Here is a 16,838-nt window from a genome sequence, read left to right on the forward strand (position 1 = left end):
TGCTGGATAAAGTCATCGCTGATGTCCCACTCCAACATGATTTTCCCTGTCCTCAAGCAATTGGAGGCCCACAATTTTGGAAGAAATAGCTGTGGATTTTATTCATTCTTTATCCACCATTTAAGGTTCAAGTGCCCCAGTAGAGAATATTGTGATAATTAGGAAGTTAGTATTTAGATAATTAGGTAATTAGTATTAGTACAATACTAATTACCTCGATCTATTGTAAATTATGCAACTTTATCTGAAGAATTCCATTCAAAACACAGAAAATGTGTTAAACACAAGCCGTGAACAAAAAGCAAACAAATGAAGCTGCACTACAACACTTTCCAACAACGATGGACAATTACCCGAGGTCAGTAACCCACAACAAACGCAACATCCCAACTTTCAAGGTAAGAGCAGCACGAACGAGAGGTTATGATCATTAAGAACAAATAACTGATTAATAATTGCTCCTTCCCAGTTAATAATTAGCCATCTGACAATTTGGGCTGGCCTTTCCCTTTCCATAAATAGCATCCCAATGAGCAGGGAGAGCCTTCACTCTGTCACACGATGGCGTTCGCTGGCACCTGGGAGATCTACGCCCAGGAGAACCTCGAGCCCTTTCTCAAGGCTCTGGGTAAGTGGCTGCTTCCTCCTCAAATCAATGGCACCACAGCTTTTCCTGCTGTATTTCCACGGGTTTTTTCCTTTTATTTCTATGACAAACTTTCCCTGCTTGGTTAAATCTGTCCGATCTAATTTGGATGTGAAAAGAAGCTGAAAATTGTATAAATTGATGTAGGAAGGTTATGGACAACCCCCAAACCCCTGGTTTAATGTTAGAACAGCTCCTCAAGAATGAAGTCATACCAGAAATGAAGTGGTGTTAACTGACTTGTAATTTTCTACCTCTATTTAACTAGAAACAAGCTGTCAATGATGCATTCAGCTTCCCAATTATTGGTACAGAGGCCCTTCCTGCAGCACCAGCGCTCTCAGTAATCTGTGAATGATTAACACGTGTGATTAGTGGTCAGTAATCTGTCAGTGATTATCAGGTGTGATACACAGTCAGTAATCTCTGAGTGATTAGCACCTGTGATAGCTGGTGGGTAATCTCTGAGTGATTATCAGGTGCAATCTGTGAGGTTTAAGAGGTGCTACATCAATAAATATGCACTTACCTTTGCCAACAAAACAAACCCGTTGAGGTTTTTAAGAGTATATAAGAGATATTCAGGAGAATAAAATTCAGTTCCAGTTGAAAATGGCCAGCCCTTAGGAAAAGAAACAATGCATGATCTGACACATCACCAAATATAATATCAAAACCTAACCAGGCTAGAAGGAATGGAGCAAAAAGCCCATAGAGAAGTGAGGAATCCAAAACACGATTTGTTTTTAACTTGGACATCACCTTCCAGTATTTGTTTGGATCTTTTGTGCCTTTGTTGGAGAGAAGAATTTGCTATTTCCCTAACAGAAAAAGTCCTGTTTTGCCTCTTTTTACAGGGTTGCCAGATGACACTATCAAATTGGCCAAAGATATTAAGCCTGTTGTTGAAATACAGCAAAAAGGCAACGACTTTGTTGTGACATCCAAAACACCCAACAAATATGTAACTAACTCGTTTACACTTGGCAAAGAGGCTGACATCACCACCATGGATGGCAGGAAGCTAAAGGTAAAGCATTCCAAGAATGGGGTATCTCTTTATTTATCCCTAAACCTCAGTTTGTGCGTGAGTGGAACTTGTTTGTACCATTTCCATTTGCAAACATTTCTATCGCTTCAACAAACAGAAATGTCTCTAAAAACTCCTGTTCAAATGCTGTGCTCTCCAGTTTAAATCAGCAGCTGTCATTATGAAACATCTTTGTAATTTATATTAGTTCTCTACTTACTCAAGTTGAATGCCAAAATCTAAATTTTTAAAAACATTTTTAAAATGTTCCAACAGTGCACTGTGAACTTGGTCAGCGGGAAGCTGGTGTGCAAATCAGACAAATTCTCTCACGAGCAGGAAATTAAAGGAAACGAAATGGTGGAGGTAAGTGCTGGAAAATAAGGGCACTTGCAGAAAAATGCTGAAGAAAAAAATGTTGATTAGCTCTTAGTGTCTGCAAAGCGTCCCTGTGGATAAACACTGCTTCAAGGAGCACAGCCAACTCCAACTTTTCCTCCATGCAAATGTTGTACATATATTTACAGGCAGCTACTGTGAATGTCTGTTCTTGTGGAGTAGGATGGATTTATACATGAATTACAGACACTTCTGCCACTTAGCTATGGATTTCCTCAAGTTTTAAATGTGTATTTGTCTTCCACAGACTATAACATACGGTGGAGTGACACTTGTCAGAAGAGGCAAGAAAGTCTAAGGACAGATCCCCTTCTCTGTGACACCTTTACATACCTAAAATAAAGTGCACTTTCCACAAGGTGTGATCTTTGTTTTATCTGAACAAACAGTACAGGAAATAATGATTATTTCTGCTCTCCTTTCACACAGCACTTCCCCTTATTACAGGACTGTGTTTTCCCTTCTGTCCTCAGTGACAGAAATTTGCCTTGCAGACAACCCAACCTGGACATAAACCACATTGTTCCACTTCACCACAATAATCCTTGGGAGCAGCCAAAAGCTACAGAAATGCTTCTTGGTTTCTTACACACAGACTGAACACACTCAGCTTTAATTCCTGTGTCTAATAAAGTTTTAGTCGTTAACCAAACCCCAGCAGAGAACAATCAGGCATTTGTTGAGCTGATCTGTACCACATGCCCCAGGAATAGAAACAGCAGTATTTTAGCAGCTACGAAGTACTTACCAGTCATTAACAACAGGGATGGCTGTCCTTAAACTGAATTACACACCAGTACAGTTAAGAGGCACCACAGAAGCAAAGGAAATGAAACATTCTTCCAATTCGCAATTAACTCCCAATGTCTTGTCATGGCCCAAGTTTGTGAAGCTCAAGCAAACCAGACTGTTCAGATTGTGTGTCTCTACTGAAGTGTAAACACACAGGAGCTGTGCCTAGAACCATTTCTCTGCTGATCAGATCCTACTATTATATCAGCAACCCCATTTCATGCTTATTTAAGTCACTGCAGATTTGTTAGAATTGGTTTGGGATGCAAGACCTTCATGAACAAAGCTACTGGACTGATCATGCCATTTAAAATCCTCATGGAGAGGTTTCATCCCAGTGAAGAGTGCTGAGTTTACATCTCCCCATGCTAGAAGAGCAGTTTGTGAAGGGAGAGGTTGTGTTTTAGTTAATTACACTTACAGTGTGATACAAGCAATTTGGGAAGTGTATTCTTATTCTGGGATAAGGCTGTTCTCAGGGGGAGTTTCACTGGAATAAAGGATCATTGTGTTCATTTTGCTTCCCAGGCAGCTCTAATGCCAAGCACACTCCTGCAGCCAGAATTAAATTCCATGTGAGTTACACAGAAATAAGATCAACCACACAGAAATCAGGGATGGTAAAATGCAGGGAGGAGGAGGAGGCTACTTTAAAGCACTGGTACTGCAAAAAGCCATCCAAGAACTCACCCCCCTTCTCTCTGGAAGTTGCTGGGTAACTGCTGCAAATACACCTTGAACCAAACACATGATGTGGTTTTCCAGCAGGCAATTCACAGAATGCTGCAGGTCTTCAATGATCAAATGCTGTACCTGCAAATTGGAGGATGGAAGATGCACGACAGTTCAGGTTTATTTCTAAACCAAGGCGGAGACCATTCATTACTCATTTAAGGCTGTTACAAAATTATTGTTGTAGATACTACCCACTAAAAGCACAGGATTCTTACTAAGAACTTAAACTCATGCTAAACCATTTTAACGGCTAAAATTCTAAAAAATTCTTAAAAGAACAATTCACCTGGCTTTCTTCACAACTGCAGTGATTTCATGTTTCCAGCAATGGTGCCAATCTTTCCCATCCTTCTGGCAGCATCCTTCTGCCACAGGGCATCCCAGATTGAGGTGAAATACGCAGGCAAACCTGAAGGATTTTGACAAGACTGAGATCCGTGTCCCAGGGCTCGAAGGAATTATCATTCCTAGATGGTGTAGCAGGTTGGGATGATAGCTCTGGATCCACTATTCCACAAAAACAAGTGAATCTTTCTGTGAAGGACGCTATTGGAATATTAATAATCTAATTTGGATCTTGTTCAAAGCTTTGATTCCCAATCTGACAAGCTCTGAAAGGGTAATCCTGGCAGCGTGGATTTCTTTCCACCACCAAAGTCCACTCTTTGGTAAATCCACTGTTTTCAGAATGTCCACAAACGAATTTTTTTTTTTTCCTTTTTTCTTTGTGCCAAGCACTCCCACCACAACTCCAGTCTCTAATGTGCTTTCTTCATTTGTTTTTTGTGTTCTTCTAATGATTTGTCTAAGCAGATCTGTGTTTATATCGCACAAGGTAACAACTCAACCTGCTGCATGCATACAGAAAAATGTTAACTGTAAATATTAAATTCAAAGAACATGGTCAGAGACCCAATCCCTTCTCTGCCGAGTCCTGCACACAGACCACTGAACATACAACCACAGAAATTCCTTTTTTTTTGAAGTGTACATGGCTGCACATCTCCTGTGTGACTGAACTTCATCTGCCATTCAAACTTGAATCATCTGTCATTCAAAACCTGCAAAAATCAGGCAATTCTTAGTGTGAGATTGCCAAGATATGAACAGCAATGTCCTCCCACCAGTTTTCATTCATGAATATTAAAAATAAATATGAAAATACACTGGTGGCAGACACCAGGGCTGCATCAGCTCCAAGTCTTTCTGTCCCTGCAGGAGTCTGCTGAAAATCCCTCACATGAAAATGCAGACACCGTTCATTGAACTCTTCATCGAACCCTGTGACTGTTGGGTCACAGATCTGACTCTTATCCACCTTTATGTGAGTCACACATGACTGTGGTAAGAAATAATCTCTCCACCCACCAACTGCATTGTTTTCATCACACAAATGGCTTTAATGGAAAGGGTTGGTCCTGTGCAAACAGTGCGAAGAAAACTCCCGGGGCTCCACATGGGTAATGGTGTTCTCCACAAAAATTGGATTAATTACTCCGTGTGCAACAATAGTTACACACTCCAGAGAGACACTGGTCATTTATTTCAGAGTTGCACAGTTGGGGCCCTGTGGGATCCCACAAATCGAGCACACCAACTATCAAAATTTATTACTACTTACAAGTTAGCAAACAAAGGAATTCGTGTTCCTTGGCTACAAGTTACATAGTTCTGAATTAGTATTCTAGCCTCTCTTGGTTAATTATTCTGTTGTTTCTCATGCTAATTAGTCCCGTTCTCAGTCTTTCTCTCCTTTTGGGTCAGTGGTCTGTGGGTTGGTGGTCATGACCTGCCCCTGCAGATGTAAAATGTAAAATTACATGTTACCCAGTTGGAGATCATTCCAGCACAGTTGCCGAGTTGGATTTTTTAGTTTCTTCCTTATCTTGGGAGTCCTTGCCAGATGGCCCATAAATTCTGCATTCTTTGCATCCTTTATCAGTGGGCATACTTTTTTTTTGTTAATCTCCCCCTAGATCTGAGATCATCAAAGCGTGTCCAGCCCTAAACCTTAACAAAGGCAGTTCTATCAACAACTTGTTTTTCTAACACAGGGACATCACTCAGAGCTTGTTGGCTGCTGTTCCACGGGTTATACATCTCCCTTCTTGTTGATTAGGCTTGAAAGCAGAAGAACGCCAAACATCAAAGCACATAGTTTCTCAATAAAATTTCTACATACTCCGCATTTTGCAACAACAAGGCCACACGACAGCGATCCCCCGAGCCTCAGGAAGGGCGGTATAGCCGGAGGCCGTGTCAGTTGGCTGCGCAGGAGGGTACAGGAGGGAGCCAGGGCGGCCTGAGGCGGCTGCGCGAAGCAGGAGCGCGCCATCCCCTCACGGCGGCGGCGCGGCCGCCATCTTGCCCCGCGCGCGCTCCCCTCCCCTCTGTTTCGGCGGGAAAAGCGAGGCCCCGCGGCCGCGGGCGGGGAGCAGCGCGCGTGCGCGGCGCGCGCCGGAGGGCCCGGGCGCTCCCGCGCGGGGCCGGGGCGCATGCGCGCTGCCGAGCCGGGGCAGGGTTTTGGCGCCGCGTTTCGCTCTCGCCGGAAGCCCCGCGGGAAGTCTCGCGAGAGGCGGCGCGCGGGCGGGCGGTGCAGCTCCCCCAGGGTCGCCTCAGCCGCTCTCGCCGCGCCCGGGCCGCGCTCGCTCCTTCCCTCCCTCCTTCCTTCCCTCCTTCCTTCCTTCCTTCCTTCCTTCCTTCTTTCCCAGCGCCATCGACATGTCCCGCTACCTGCGGCCCCCCAACACCTCGCTCTTCGTGCGGAACGTGGCCGACGACACCCGGTGAGTGGGGGCGGAGCGGGGGCTCGCGCAGGCTTTGGCGGGCTCGCTAGGCCGCGGGCGCGGGGGTCCCCCCGCAGCCGAGGGAGGGAAGAGGGCGAGCCCGGCGTGCTCTCTTCCTCCGCTTCGCCTTCTCCCTCTCTCCGCTCTCCCTTATCCTTGCCCTGCCTTCCATTTTCCTCCGCTCCTCGCGATGTTGCTCGTTCCCCGCCTCTCCACGCGGATCCGTTTCCAAACAGCGTCCAGAAAGAACAAAGCTGGGCCGCAACAAAGTGAAACTCCCCGCAGCCGCCTTTGAGTGTGTCCAGCGGGAGATCCGGGCGGGATGTGTGCCCGGGGCGATGCTGGACAGCCGCTGGAGTTTGGAATGCTCCTTGGGAAATGCAGTATTGCTGCTAGATGGGAGAAAATAGAGCATTTGTGCCCAAAATTCCTGGCGTAGCCGGTCCCGTTAGTGTGGGAGCTGCTGCCAGTTCAGGTGGAATGTTGGTGCGGCAGTTGTTATGTACCGGGGCCTCTCAGGACGCTCAGTACGGAATCGGGGGAAGCGTTGTTCTCCGTTATAACCGTGTTGTACCGAGAGCCCGTAAGGACTAAACGTGTGTGGTGAGAGAACTCCTCCTAGGGAATTAAAAGAACAAAAACGGAGTATTGCACAGGTTCTTATTTATTCTTTATATGTTTTTAGTGAACTGTTGGTTTTCCTCATTTCACTTCGGCAGTTTAGTGACAAACACCTTTAGTGGTTAACAAGCACCTTTGGTTTGTTATCAGCTGTGGAACACTTACTGAGCATTGTTGGCACAGGATGCGTTTGTCAGAGCACTCCTGTGTTGTTATTTGTGTGTAGAATTTGTACGGAGATCCCTGTAAGGTCTAGTCCTATTAAATGTAAGTTTTCCAACTCTTCCTGGGCTACTTGGACCAAAGTTGTTCAGCAAGCAGCAGTAGTGTGGGCACAATGGAATGGATTAAGAGCATTGTGATAAGTAACTTGAAATTAAACTTTTCTATTTTTTCCATTAATTTTTTCATCTTTCCAATAATTAATTTTACTCTAAGAACAGCTGAGGACGATTACTTCCAAATTCTTTACAATAATGTGGATCCTGTTGAAGCTTCACCTTAAAGGGCTCTTGGAGGTGGTTTCATTGTGGGATCTCCATGCTGGTTGTAGTTCCCTTTTGCCAGCACTGACTGTGTGGAGATTTGTTTCCCAACTGATGCGAGAGAAATGTAAAAATATAAAAAATAGTAGTGACTTTTACATACCACCTAGATGTGGTATTAGATCAATCTTCGCATGCAGGTTTTTGTCCTCAAATGTCACAAAAATGAGTGTGAGGAGCTGATGTGAGTAAGAAAGCTCTGTTGAGGAGAGGGTGTTGGTCAGGGGTAGTTGCAGCTGAACAGTTTTGTCTCAGCTCTCTAAAGCCAGCTCTTTGGAAAAACTATCCCGAGGGCATGAGTGGCTGCTCACTCGAGATCTGTTCTATTTGATGTGGTTGTAAGTATTGATTATTTTATGGAAATGGGTTTGGGTGACTGGTTTGTTCTCATAATGTTTATTTGGATCTCATAATGGATGTTTGCATGTTGCAAAATGACTGTCGAGTTACATGAATAATAATAACAATAATAATTCTTACCAATCCTTTCTTTCACTTTCTGCCAACCTTGGCTGCATTGAATGAACTGATGTGTATCACTTCTCAGTTTACATTTTTGTGCTAGAGTTATGCTGAAGGCTTGTTTCAAACTGCCAGGGTGTATCTTGAGCATCCTGAGTCTTGAGTGTTTCAGAAAAGCTCCGTGTGCTGCCAACAGTGAACTGCCCAAACACTTTTTTCCCCAAAAAGTGTTTTGCTACTTTCATCCTCCACCAAATGCTTCCAAAAATGGGGGGTGGTCATGCTAATTGTAGAATTGACTTGGTTTTGTTGTTTTATTTTATTTTGGTGGATGTTTTTTAACACCTTAACCAGTGAGAAAACCATATCAGGTGTTTGTGGTGTTCCAGGTCTGAAGACTTGCGCCGTGAGTTTGGTCGTTATGGGCCTATAGTTGATGTTTACGTTCCACTTGACTTCTACACTCGCCGTCCCAGAGGATTTGCCTATGTTCAATATCCTTTCTTCAGATGGCTCATTAGTGAGGGGTGTTGAAGTTTGAAATTCAAGTTTGTGTAAGAGGTAACCAATCTAAATGAAAAAGCAGTTTACTTTTGTGTTGTATCTAATAAGTGTCTTACTTATGTCGTGGTGTTTCGTTATTTTTGAAGATTAACTTCTCTCAATTGTTCTTTGCCTTTTTTGCAAAACTTAAGTCCAGTAATATAAAAGCTTGCTTATGTCACTGAAATTAATACTCTTATGATTTAAATGAAAATTTATCACTGACTCAAAATTGTCTAGCACGTTTTTATTATCACTGGTGTGTAAGTAAAGTTGTGCTTAGCAAAATGTGGCTGCTATTCATTGTTAATTTAACAAATGGAAACTGGAATCACTTGATCAAAATCAGATTGTGTAAAAAATGAGGTGAACTTCTTTCTTTAATATTGTCCCCTAATTTGCTGTCCTCTGTTGTTGCCTCAGAATGTAAAGCTGTACAGTAATGGCGACCCCAAAGAGAAAGCATGAAAGAACCTTTAGAGTAGAGTTCAACAATTAAGGCAAGTAGACAAGCCAAAGACCTCTTAAGGATCAGGCTTGAAGAGAAGGGAGAGTTTGGGAAAAGAAAAAATAAAGAAAAGCTGGAAGAAGGACAAGCCATAATGGGAGACAAAGCTTCGCTTTATCTACAAAAGGGGGAAAAGGTTGTTTTTCAAAGTAAAAGATAAAGCCATCTGTCATTTTTGGCCAAGCATCTCATGACAAGTCCTTCTGACAAGCACTTAAAGAGTTAAAGGTCAAGATGAAGTTGAATGGTGGCCAAGATTAAAGGAGTCATACCTGATGTATCCTACAGAATAACAGTTTTTCTTCTGTCTGTCATGTAAGCAGTAATTTGATGAATTATTCTGGTTTAGTCCATTGACAAAACCTGTAATATTTCTCTTGTGAGTGCTACTGTAACTGTGGTCTGAATGAAATCACATTCGGTCTGGGGTTTTGAGGGAGATGCTGCAACATGGAAGTTTCTCTCCTGCAGAGATGATGCTGCTGAGAAATGAGTGGTCTGGAGGGGAAAGGCAACTCATGTTTTTGGGTCCCAAAAGCTGGAAGTAGGGGTGTAAATTCCAGCATTGAAATGAATGTCTGTCACTGTAGCTTGGCCCTGAGTGCCAGTGCAGGGCTCGCTGTGTCTGCTCTTCTCTCACGCTGGGGAAGCTCTGCAGACAGGGCTGTGACATGGCATAAGTTAAACTTAAAATCAGTTGTTAAAAAAAAAAAAAAAGGAAAGCTTTATTATAATTCTAAAGTTAATAGTTAATATTTACTGTTGGTATGTCCAACATAATTTAAGAACTAGGGCTTAATTTTAATAAACTCAATGCAGTGGAGAGAACTAAATGACCATTAATAAGTGTATTTTGAAAGGATACCTCTGTTTTCTTTGCATAAGTACAAGTGGGAGAAGAAAATAATTAAGAGTATCACATAGCAACTGCTTGCTGATGGATAAATTCATGGTCATATTACAAGATTTTAATTTTATTACAGGAGTTCTGAGATAGCTGGTGGTTAATTAAAAAAAAATTCCATAGCGTGTAGAGTAGCATGACAAAAGAACTTAAAACATGGCTGTAAAATGAGAAAATAACTTGAAAATTTTCATTTTTATTTTAAATACCAAATCTGTTAAACTGCTCAAATTCCCAAGTACCTTAACACTCCCCACATTTGAAGATGTCCGTGATGCAGAAGATGCTCTCCATAATTTGGATCGAAAGTGGATTTGTGGTCGGCAAATAGAAATCCAGTTTGCACAGGGGGATCGCAAGAGTAAGTGCCTGAATTTTATCACACCCTGAATTTAGCCTGAATTTCAGCACCACACAACGCTGCACGTGGTGCTAATTGTTGTGATATGTTCGTATTTTATATAAATAGCATGTGGATGTTCTGCCTTTTATCCAGTAACTGTTAATGACTCGTTTTAATTATAAATGGATAACTAAGTATGACAGTCACCACAGTCATTCTTTGGAGCTTTCTGTGCAGCTCTGTGTGATCTCCAGGATTGAGGTAATGTCTTCATTTTCATTTGGCTTCAGGATAAAAGTCAATTTCAAGGTATCTCAATTCAAGGTGGAGCAGAATTTGTATTTTCTGAACAGATAATTGGAAAGAGAACTTAGGTCTTTGAAATCTGTTATTTGTGTGCATAGTCTTAATTTGCAGGGAGATACAGATTTGTAAACCTGGTACAAACCTGTTGGTCTAAACCAGAACTGTAATACTCATGTTATGCCTGCAAATAAAAGTGCCTTAAAGGTCTTTAGTTACAGCTCTCAGAGGAACAACCTGACTGTCCAGTTTTCCCTCAAGTACTCACAATTAACTTTAATGGAGTCAGTGGAAATTCTGCACTCCGAAGGACAAGTTTCTGTCCTGTATATAAACACTGGAATTTCTAATAAGTTTCTGAACAAAATTAACTAAATCCACCTTAGTGTGTTGCAAGCAGCACTTAAAACATAAAAAATTGAAGCCATTTAGTACAGAGGGTGTTTGTTACAGCGTAGTCTGTTTAAAATACTTAAGAGCATGTTCTTTGGGGTTGAATTTGATACAGAGAAAGGATAGAGGAAATACTGTGGAAGACTAATAGGTTCATTCATTTTTAATTACTTTAAGCTGCAGAGTAAAAGTGAATTGTTTTAATGGGGGGTTCCTTTTGGAATAAGACTTCTCTTTGTGTGGCATCCACTGAAGCCTCTGTGTAAGATGGGCCTTTAATCATTAAAGACAGCTGTGGATCAGGTGTGGTGATGGTGCTGTGCAGTCAGGAAAAAGTGTTCAATTAGCTTTCACTCATTGGGTAAATTCAGGAATGTCACAGTGTGTCAGTCATGGGTCTGACCTGTCCTACCAGTTTCCAGCTGGCCTGAAATCACTTTGACCAGCTCTCTGTTCTGGTTTTATGGAGCATTAGTCCTTTCTGACTGGTTTTGAGGGGATTTTTTTTGTTTGTTTTGCTTCCTAGATTTATAATGCCCCCCAGGCTACATTAATTTGTGTCCAGTGGCTAAAGCAGCACAAAACAAGTGGCACAGAGCAGCCTCTCACCTCTCCCTTCATAAACATCAAATCATGAGTGAGCCTTTCTGCTCAGCACCAAATACATGGCTTAGACCTTGAGGGGGAAAAGTAGGGCATCTTTTTCACTTGCAAATATTGCTATTTTTACAGCACCAAACCAAATGAAAGCCAAGGAAGGGAGAAACCTGTACAGTTCTTCTCGTTACGATGACTATGACAGATACAGGCGGTCTCGGAGTCGCAGTTACGAGCGGAGACGGTCGAGGAGTCGCTCCTTTGATTACAGCTATAGAAGATCCTATAGTCCCAGAAAGTAAGTGTAGTGTGTGGGGTTGGCCTCAACTGCACAGCGCAGAGACACCACGCTGACTATTTAATTGTTACAGTTTTGAATAATCTTTTTTTTTCTATCGTGGGAGTAACCGCTGGGAGTTGCGTACCTTGCATGCTGCATCTGATCAGGAGTAGTGAATGAAACGATTCTGTGTTGCATTGGAGAATAACTGAAAGCAAATGCACAGCTTGAAAAGATAATGTATTAAGTATTTGTACATTTACATAGGGATTTGTCACCGTTTACTCTTTCTGATGTACCTTTTTAGCAGTAGACCTACTGGAAGACCTCGTCGTAGCAGAAGCCATTCGGACAATGATAGGTAAAACACTTTTTACACCCTTTGAATTGCAAACTAGATCACTGTATTCCTTTAACTATAGGTTTAAAAAAAAGTTTCTCCTGCAAAAACGGTAAACAATTTTTAATGTACTAGATGTCTAAGAATAGTGTTTTTACATTCAAATCTCCTCTCTCCCCTTTATTCTGATAGGTTCAAACACCGCAATCGATCTTTTTCAAGATCTAAGTCCAATTCAAGATCACGATCCAAGTCACAGCCCAAGAAAGAAATGAAGGCTAAATCACGGTCTAGGTCTGCATCTCACACCAAATCTAGAGGCACCTCTAAAACAGATTCTAAAACACACTATAAGTCCAGCTCAAGATATGAGAAGGAGTCGAGAAAAAAAGAACCAGCTAGATCCAAATCACAGTCAAGATCACATTCTAGATCTAGGTCAAAATCCAGATCGAGGTCTTGGACTAGTCCCAAGTCCAGTGGCCACTAACAGTGTATCCATGTTGGTTTAGGCATGTAAGATTCATTTACACACAGTTCAGTTTACTTAAATTATCAGGAATATGATGTTGCAACAGTGCTAAAAAATATTTTCTTTGTCAGTTTTCCCTGTAGCCGACAATGGTTAAAATTACAACAGTGTTGAGAAGCCACAGAGAGAGAGAGAGAGGGAGAGAGATTGTCCAATTGGTTAAATGTCATGGGCAGCTACTGATTTGGTTGTGGTGTCTCTATGTATATTTTTGTAAAGATTTGCATTTTTAATGCTTAGATATTTGGTGATGACTTGATTGATCGTAACTTGCAACATTGTCCTTTTACAAATGTCACACCCATAGAGAAATTGGTACCAGTTTGTGCTGGACAGTTAAACCAGCTGTTTAAACAGCTAAACTTTGTGAGAAAAAAGGAAAACTGGACAGCTGTAGTGCAACACTGGCTGCTGGGAAATCAGACTGGCAGTTTGTTTCCATGGCTCCAGGGCAGGTTTCAGTGTTCTCCATGCCCACCAGCAGGTTGGCAGGTGGAGCTCTGTGGAGAGAAATTTGGGAGATTTCTCTTTACCCTGCTCTCTGGAGAGATGGTACTGACCTTGCATGTACGACATGGGGAGAGAGTTGGTCTTGAAGCTTGCTCAGAGACTGTGCAGTGTCGTGACCCATCGGGATGGAGGCTTCACTGCCTCTGCCCTGGCTGCTAGTGCTGAAGGTGTGAGGGCAAAACCCACCTTGAAATGGAAAATCTAAATTCAGATTTCAGCAAACGGCAGAGCAACTAAATATTAGGTTGTGTGTACATTTTATGCAGTTTTTTGTATCTATTCTAAATTTTAGTGAGCAGTTAACCATAAAGTTGCTTAGTTTTCCTGCTGTTAGATACAAGTAGATTGTTTCGAGTTGTGTGTGTACAGTATATAAGAACTAAACTTTTATGCCAATGACTCCTGTGGTTAGTTGGTGTATTCATAGGTATCAAACCGTAGCCATCTCCCTGGGTTACCAGGCTTGCTTTTTACACAGCAAAAAAGCAGTTGGTCAAGCAAGTCTGAATCACTCCTTCCTCAGAATGGATAGTGGTTTGGTTACAAGATTTCGTTTTCCTTCAGAACAAATGTTTGAAGTTGGGTATGAACAAGAGCTGCATCTCTAGTTATGTAGTTTATCACTAATACAGTATATTTAGAAAATTGAATGTGAAAAATAACAAACCCAGTGTGTAATCTTACCAGTGTTTCTCTAGAAGGCAAGATCCTTTGTTATGAAAATGGCTTTTGGCATTGTTTTTATTCCTCTTTACTTTCAAAAGCCACCATCAAACACTTAAGTGTTCCTCGCTGTCTGATGTCTGTAGCATATAAAGACATTGATTTCCAAAAGTTCCTTTTTAGAGAAATGTTTTAGGGTTTGGGTTCAGTGTTTCAGCAGGGCCTTTAAAGAAGCGCAGATGGCTTTGGGATATGGTCAGCGGAACGTGCTTAGGGGTTGATCCTAGAACCTTTGTACATTTGATAGTATTTCTAACTTTTTCTTTACTGTTTGCAGTTAATGTTCATGTTCTGCTATGCAATCATTTATATGCACGTTCCTTTAATTTTGTAGACTTTCCTGGATGTATAGTTTAAAAACAGCAAAAAGTCTATTTAAAACTGTAGCAGTAGCGTGCAGCTCTAGCAGAGGAAAGTTGTGGGATTAAACTTTGTATTTCCTTTCTTATAGAGGCTTCTAAAAAGGTATTTTTATATGTTCTTTTTAACAAATATTGTGTACTACCTTTAAAACATCGATGTTTTGATCAAAATAACTAAAGACCCAGCTTATTTTCTGCTTGCTGTAAATTTAGCAAACATGCTGTAATAAAAAAATGAAGGAAATACTGATCCACTGGAATTATTGTAGCTTTAGAATTTGACTCCAGAGCATGGTTAGGAGTAGAGCTATGCATCCCTTATGGAGTAAAATCCTTACTATGGTATTTCAGTAAAGGCAGGAATTTTTCATTTAGTGTCTGAATAAATGTCACTTCACATTTTTGAAAGGGTACAAGACAAACTGAGAATGCTAAGCATTAAGTTGTAGTCTAATATATTGAATTTTCTTTGCCATTAACTTTAGTTATTGCTGGATGGGCTTGCCCCATAGGTTATAATTCAGATATTATTAGCCAGGTTATGAAACTACTTTAAAGCAACAACTGAAGGTTCATACAAAATCAAATGCACAGTATCACCATATCAATTTATAATTGCCATATCAAAACTGGTGCCAGCAGTGGTCCTGTGGGAGGTGGCAACAGGGATGGAGCTGCCTCCTGGCACTGGTAGTGTGCCCAGCTGGAGGTTCTGCCCTGAAAGACAAAAATCCTCTGTAATTGCTTTGATAAACCCACTGTCACCCTTTATAAGTTGAGCTTCTAACAGCAGAAACCCCCACCATTTCCAGCGTTATATCTATATATAGAGAGAGATAAATAGATATAGTCTTCATGACTAAATCCTGCTTCAAAGGGGTCCTCGTGCCCGAGTGGTGGGGAGAGCGTGGTTGTGATTGTGTCAGGGACCTGCAGGGATTGCTGTGGTTAATGGTGGTGCTGGTCCAGCTGGAATTGGAGCTGGAAGGGTGGGAGGAGGGAGGAGAAATCTCCGTGCCCAGGCAGGGGGGCTGATTGGAGAGTGCAGAGTAACAGTAACAATTCCTTAACTGTTGTGTCAGCATGTCCTTATATTGTGTGCCTCAGCATTTATGTATAGCACAGTTTAATTTTTGTTTTGAAAAGCCAGATCATTGCAAGTATAATGTAGTGTCTGCCAGTTCTGATGGTTCTTTCTTTCTCTCCCAGAGGTAGGACTAAACTTTGACTTGACTTGTGTATATGAACAAGCCAGAAAAGCCGAACACAAACCCACGATGTTTCAAGAGTGCATGAATAAAGATGTTGTCCTAGTTCTTGCTCCCATGGAAAAATTGTGAAGAAGCTGTTCTGTGGGCCTTTCAGTTGGGGACGAGTTAGCAGGATGTGGCCAAAAGGGCAGGGAATGTTTATGCATTCATGCAAGTCAAGCCACAGCCCATCTAGATAACATCTCCCTTCCTTGATGCAGGTATCCCAGTCCTGCCCTAAAAAAAGCAGGAGCCTGTCTTGTGCAAGCTTCCTGCAGGTTATGCACAGCTGGAATGCAAGAACATTGCAGGCTACAAAAGATCATGTCTAGGCCTCTTTCTTTTGGAGTCTCAAGAATGGTGGGAATTACGTTTTTCTGTGGTAAAAGTAGATTTTGTCATTCCTGCAAAATTTGTAGAATTGAAGTACTGTGTAAAAAAAAAATATAATTCTGCTGAAAGTAATGGCTGTGCTCCAAAATATCTGCAGCGAATCGATTGGTGTCAGCAGTCATAGAAGGCTCTATTGGAACTTCTTTTTCACCTAAAGTCCATGCACCCAACTGGTAATTAAAAATCTTCAATTTAGTGGTTAAGTAGCTGGGTGTTTAATTAGGGACTCTGATAGCCTGGTCTCTGAAAGCTCAATGTTATCCTTTCTATGTCTTATCAAGATGTTTAATGTACAGTATCATGGTTTTATTCAAAGTGGAATCTTTTGGTTTCAATGTTATTTTGAGCGCTCTGCTTGGACAAGAGCTTTTTTCCCTGACTGTTGAGTCTGGGGTGACAGCTCGGGGTGTGCTCAGAGAAGGGCAGTGGAGCCATGCACAGCACTGCTGCTTGGGTCGTGGCAGGGATGGTGCAGATGAACATTTTGAAGTACAAAGGGATAAAATTGACACATTTTTAGGACATAATCACCCATTAAGAATTGCTGGTTTTCTCCATTTATCTTGTAACTTGCTTTAAAAAGTCTGTAGTCCATTGCTATAATATTTGTCTACGATGCTCTTGCTGCTGAGACTATTGTAGGAAGGGAAGACTCTGTACCCTGTAGTGTGTTTGATCGGAGATGCTGATGTTTTATTCATCCACATCCTTTCTTCTTGAGTTTTGTGTTCCATCTGTGCAAATAACCCTGTGAATTGGGAATAAAATGTACAAGTTTTGACTATAACTTGAGAGCACCTTCTGACTTAATTAATCCAGCCGTAGTCTGTGGGAGACAGAG

General features: G+C 41.8%; 3 protein-coding genes across 10 annotated transcripts in view; 2 read left to right on the forward strand and 1 right to left on the reverse strand.

The window, feature by feature from the left end:
• The window catches only part of GRHL3 (grainyhead like transcription factor 3), a 102,872-nt gene extending 96,894 nt beyond the window's left edge, over nucleotides 1–5,978 (reverse strand). Inside the window, exons 1-3 of one of the 2 annotated variants that reach the window (XM_042015708.1) lie at nucleotides 5,785–5,978; nucleotides 3,889–4,011; nucleotides 3,558–3,680 (exon numbers count right to left, since the gene is read on the reverse strand). The gene's annotated coding sequence lies outside the window, so the exon portion shown is untranslated. Of the gene's footprint in view, nucleotides 1–3,557; nucleotides 3,681–3,888 lie in introns of both variants that reach the window. The other variant, XM_042015706.1, reaches the window with a different exon arrangement.
• Nucleotides 327–2,433, forward strand: LOC121658625 (fatty acid-binding protein, liver-like). The gene is made up of 5 exons (XM_042015766.1): nucleotides 327–398; nucleotides 523–628; nucleotides 1,504–1,676; nucleotides 1,953–2,042; nucleotides 2,323–2,433. Exons 1-5 carry the CDS (start codon nucleotides 342–344, stop codon nucleotides 2,371–2,373), a joined length of 477 nt encoding a protein of 158 aa, XP_041871700.1. The 5' UTR covers nucleotides 327–341; the 3' UTR covers nucleotides 2,374–2,433.
• Nucleotides 5,979–6,164: 186 nt separating the features above from the next.
• On the forward strand, nucleotides 6,165–16,784 carry SRSF10 (serine and arginine rich splicing factor 10). Of its 7 annotated transcripts, none has more exons than XM_042015752.1 (7): nucleotides 6,166–6,388; nucleotides 8,406–8,510; nucleotides 10,229–10,332; nucleotides 11,743–11,905; nucleotides 12,195–12,248; nucleotides 12,420–12,521; nucleotides 15,564–16,784. In XM_042015752.1, the coding sequence occupies exons 1-7, from the start codon at nucleotides 6,324–6,326 to the stop codon at nucleotides 15,580–15,582; spliced, it is 612 nt and encodes a 203-aa protein (XP_041871686.1). In that variant the 5' UTR covers nucleotides 6,166–6,323; the 3' UTR covers nucleotides 15,583–16,784. The 7 variants fall into 7 exon arrangements, with proteins under 7 accessions (XP_041871683.1, XP_041871684.1, XP_041871686.1 ...); XM_042015753.1 differs by having other exon boundaries at nucleotides 12,198–12,248; XM_042015749.1 differs by having other exon boundaries at nucleotides 6,165–6,388; nucleotides 12,420–16,784.
• Nucleotides 16,785–16,838: the final 54 nt, after the last annotated feature.

Source organism: Corvus kubaryi, unplaced genomic scaffold (genome assembly GCF_017639235.1).
Source record: "Corvus kubaryi isolate FWS band 111438036 unplaced genomic scaffold, C.kubaryi_AGA036_p1.0 split3-37304, whole genome shotgun sequence".
Taxonomy (NCBI): domain Eukaryota; kingdom Metazoa; phylum Chordata; class Aves; order Passeriformes; family Corvidae; genus Corvus; species Corvus kubaryi.

Excerpts from the sequence above, each read along its gene's own strand:
- LOC121658625 (XM_042015766.1), top strand. The coding sequence starts at position 342 with ATGGACAATTACCCGAGGTCAGTAACCCACAACAAACGCAACATCCCA. Across the intron at positions 629-1,503 it reads GCCCTTTCTCAAGGCTCTGG|GGTTGCCAGATGACACTATC; the intron begins GTAAGTGGCTGC and ends CTCTTTTTACAG. Across the intron at positions 2,043-2,322 it reads AAGGAAACGAAATGGTGGAG|ACTATAACATACGGTGGAGT; the intron begins GTAAGTGCTGGA and ends TGTCTTCCACAG.
- SRSF10 (XM_042015749.1), top strand. The coding sequence starts at position 6,324 with ATGTCCCGCTACCTGCGGCCCCCCAACACCTCGCTCTTCGTGCGGAAC. Across the intron at positions 6,389-8,405 it reads AACGTGGCCGACGACACCCG|GTCTGAAGACTTGCGCCGTG; the intron begins GTGAGTGGGGGC and ends GTGGTGTTCCAG. Across the intron at positions 8,511-10,228 it reads AGAGGATTTGCCTATGTTCA|ATTTGAAGATGTCCGTGATG; the intron begins ATATCCTTTCTT and ends AACACTCCCCAC.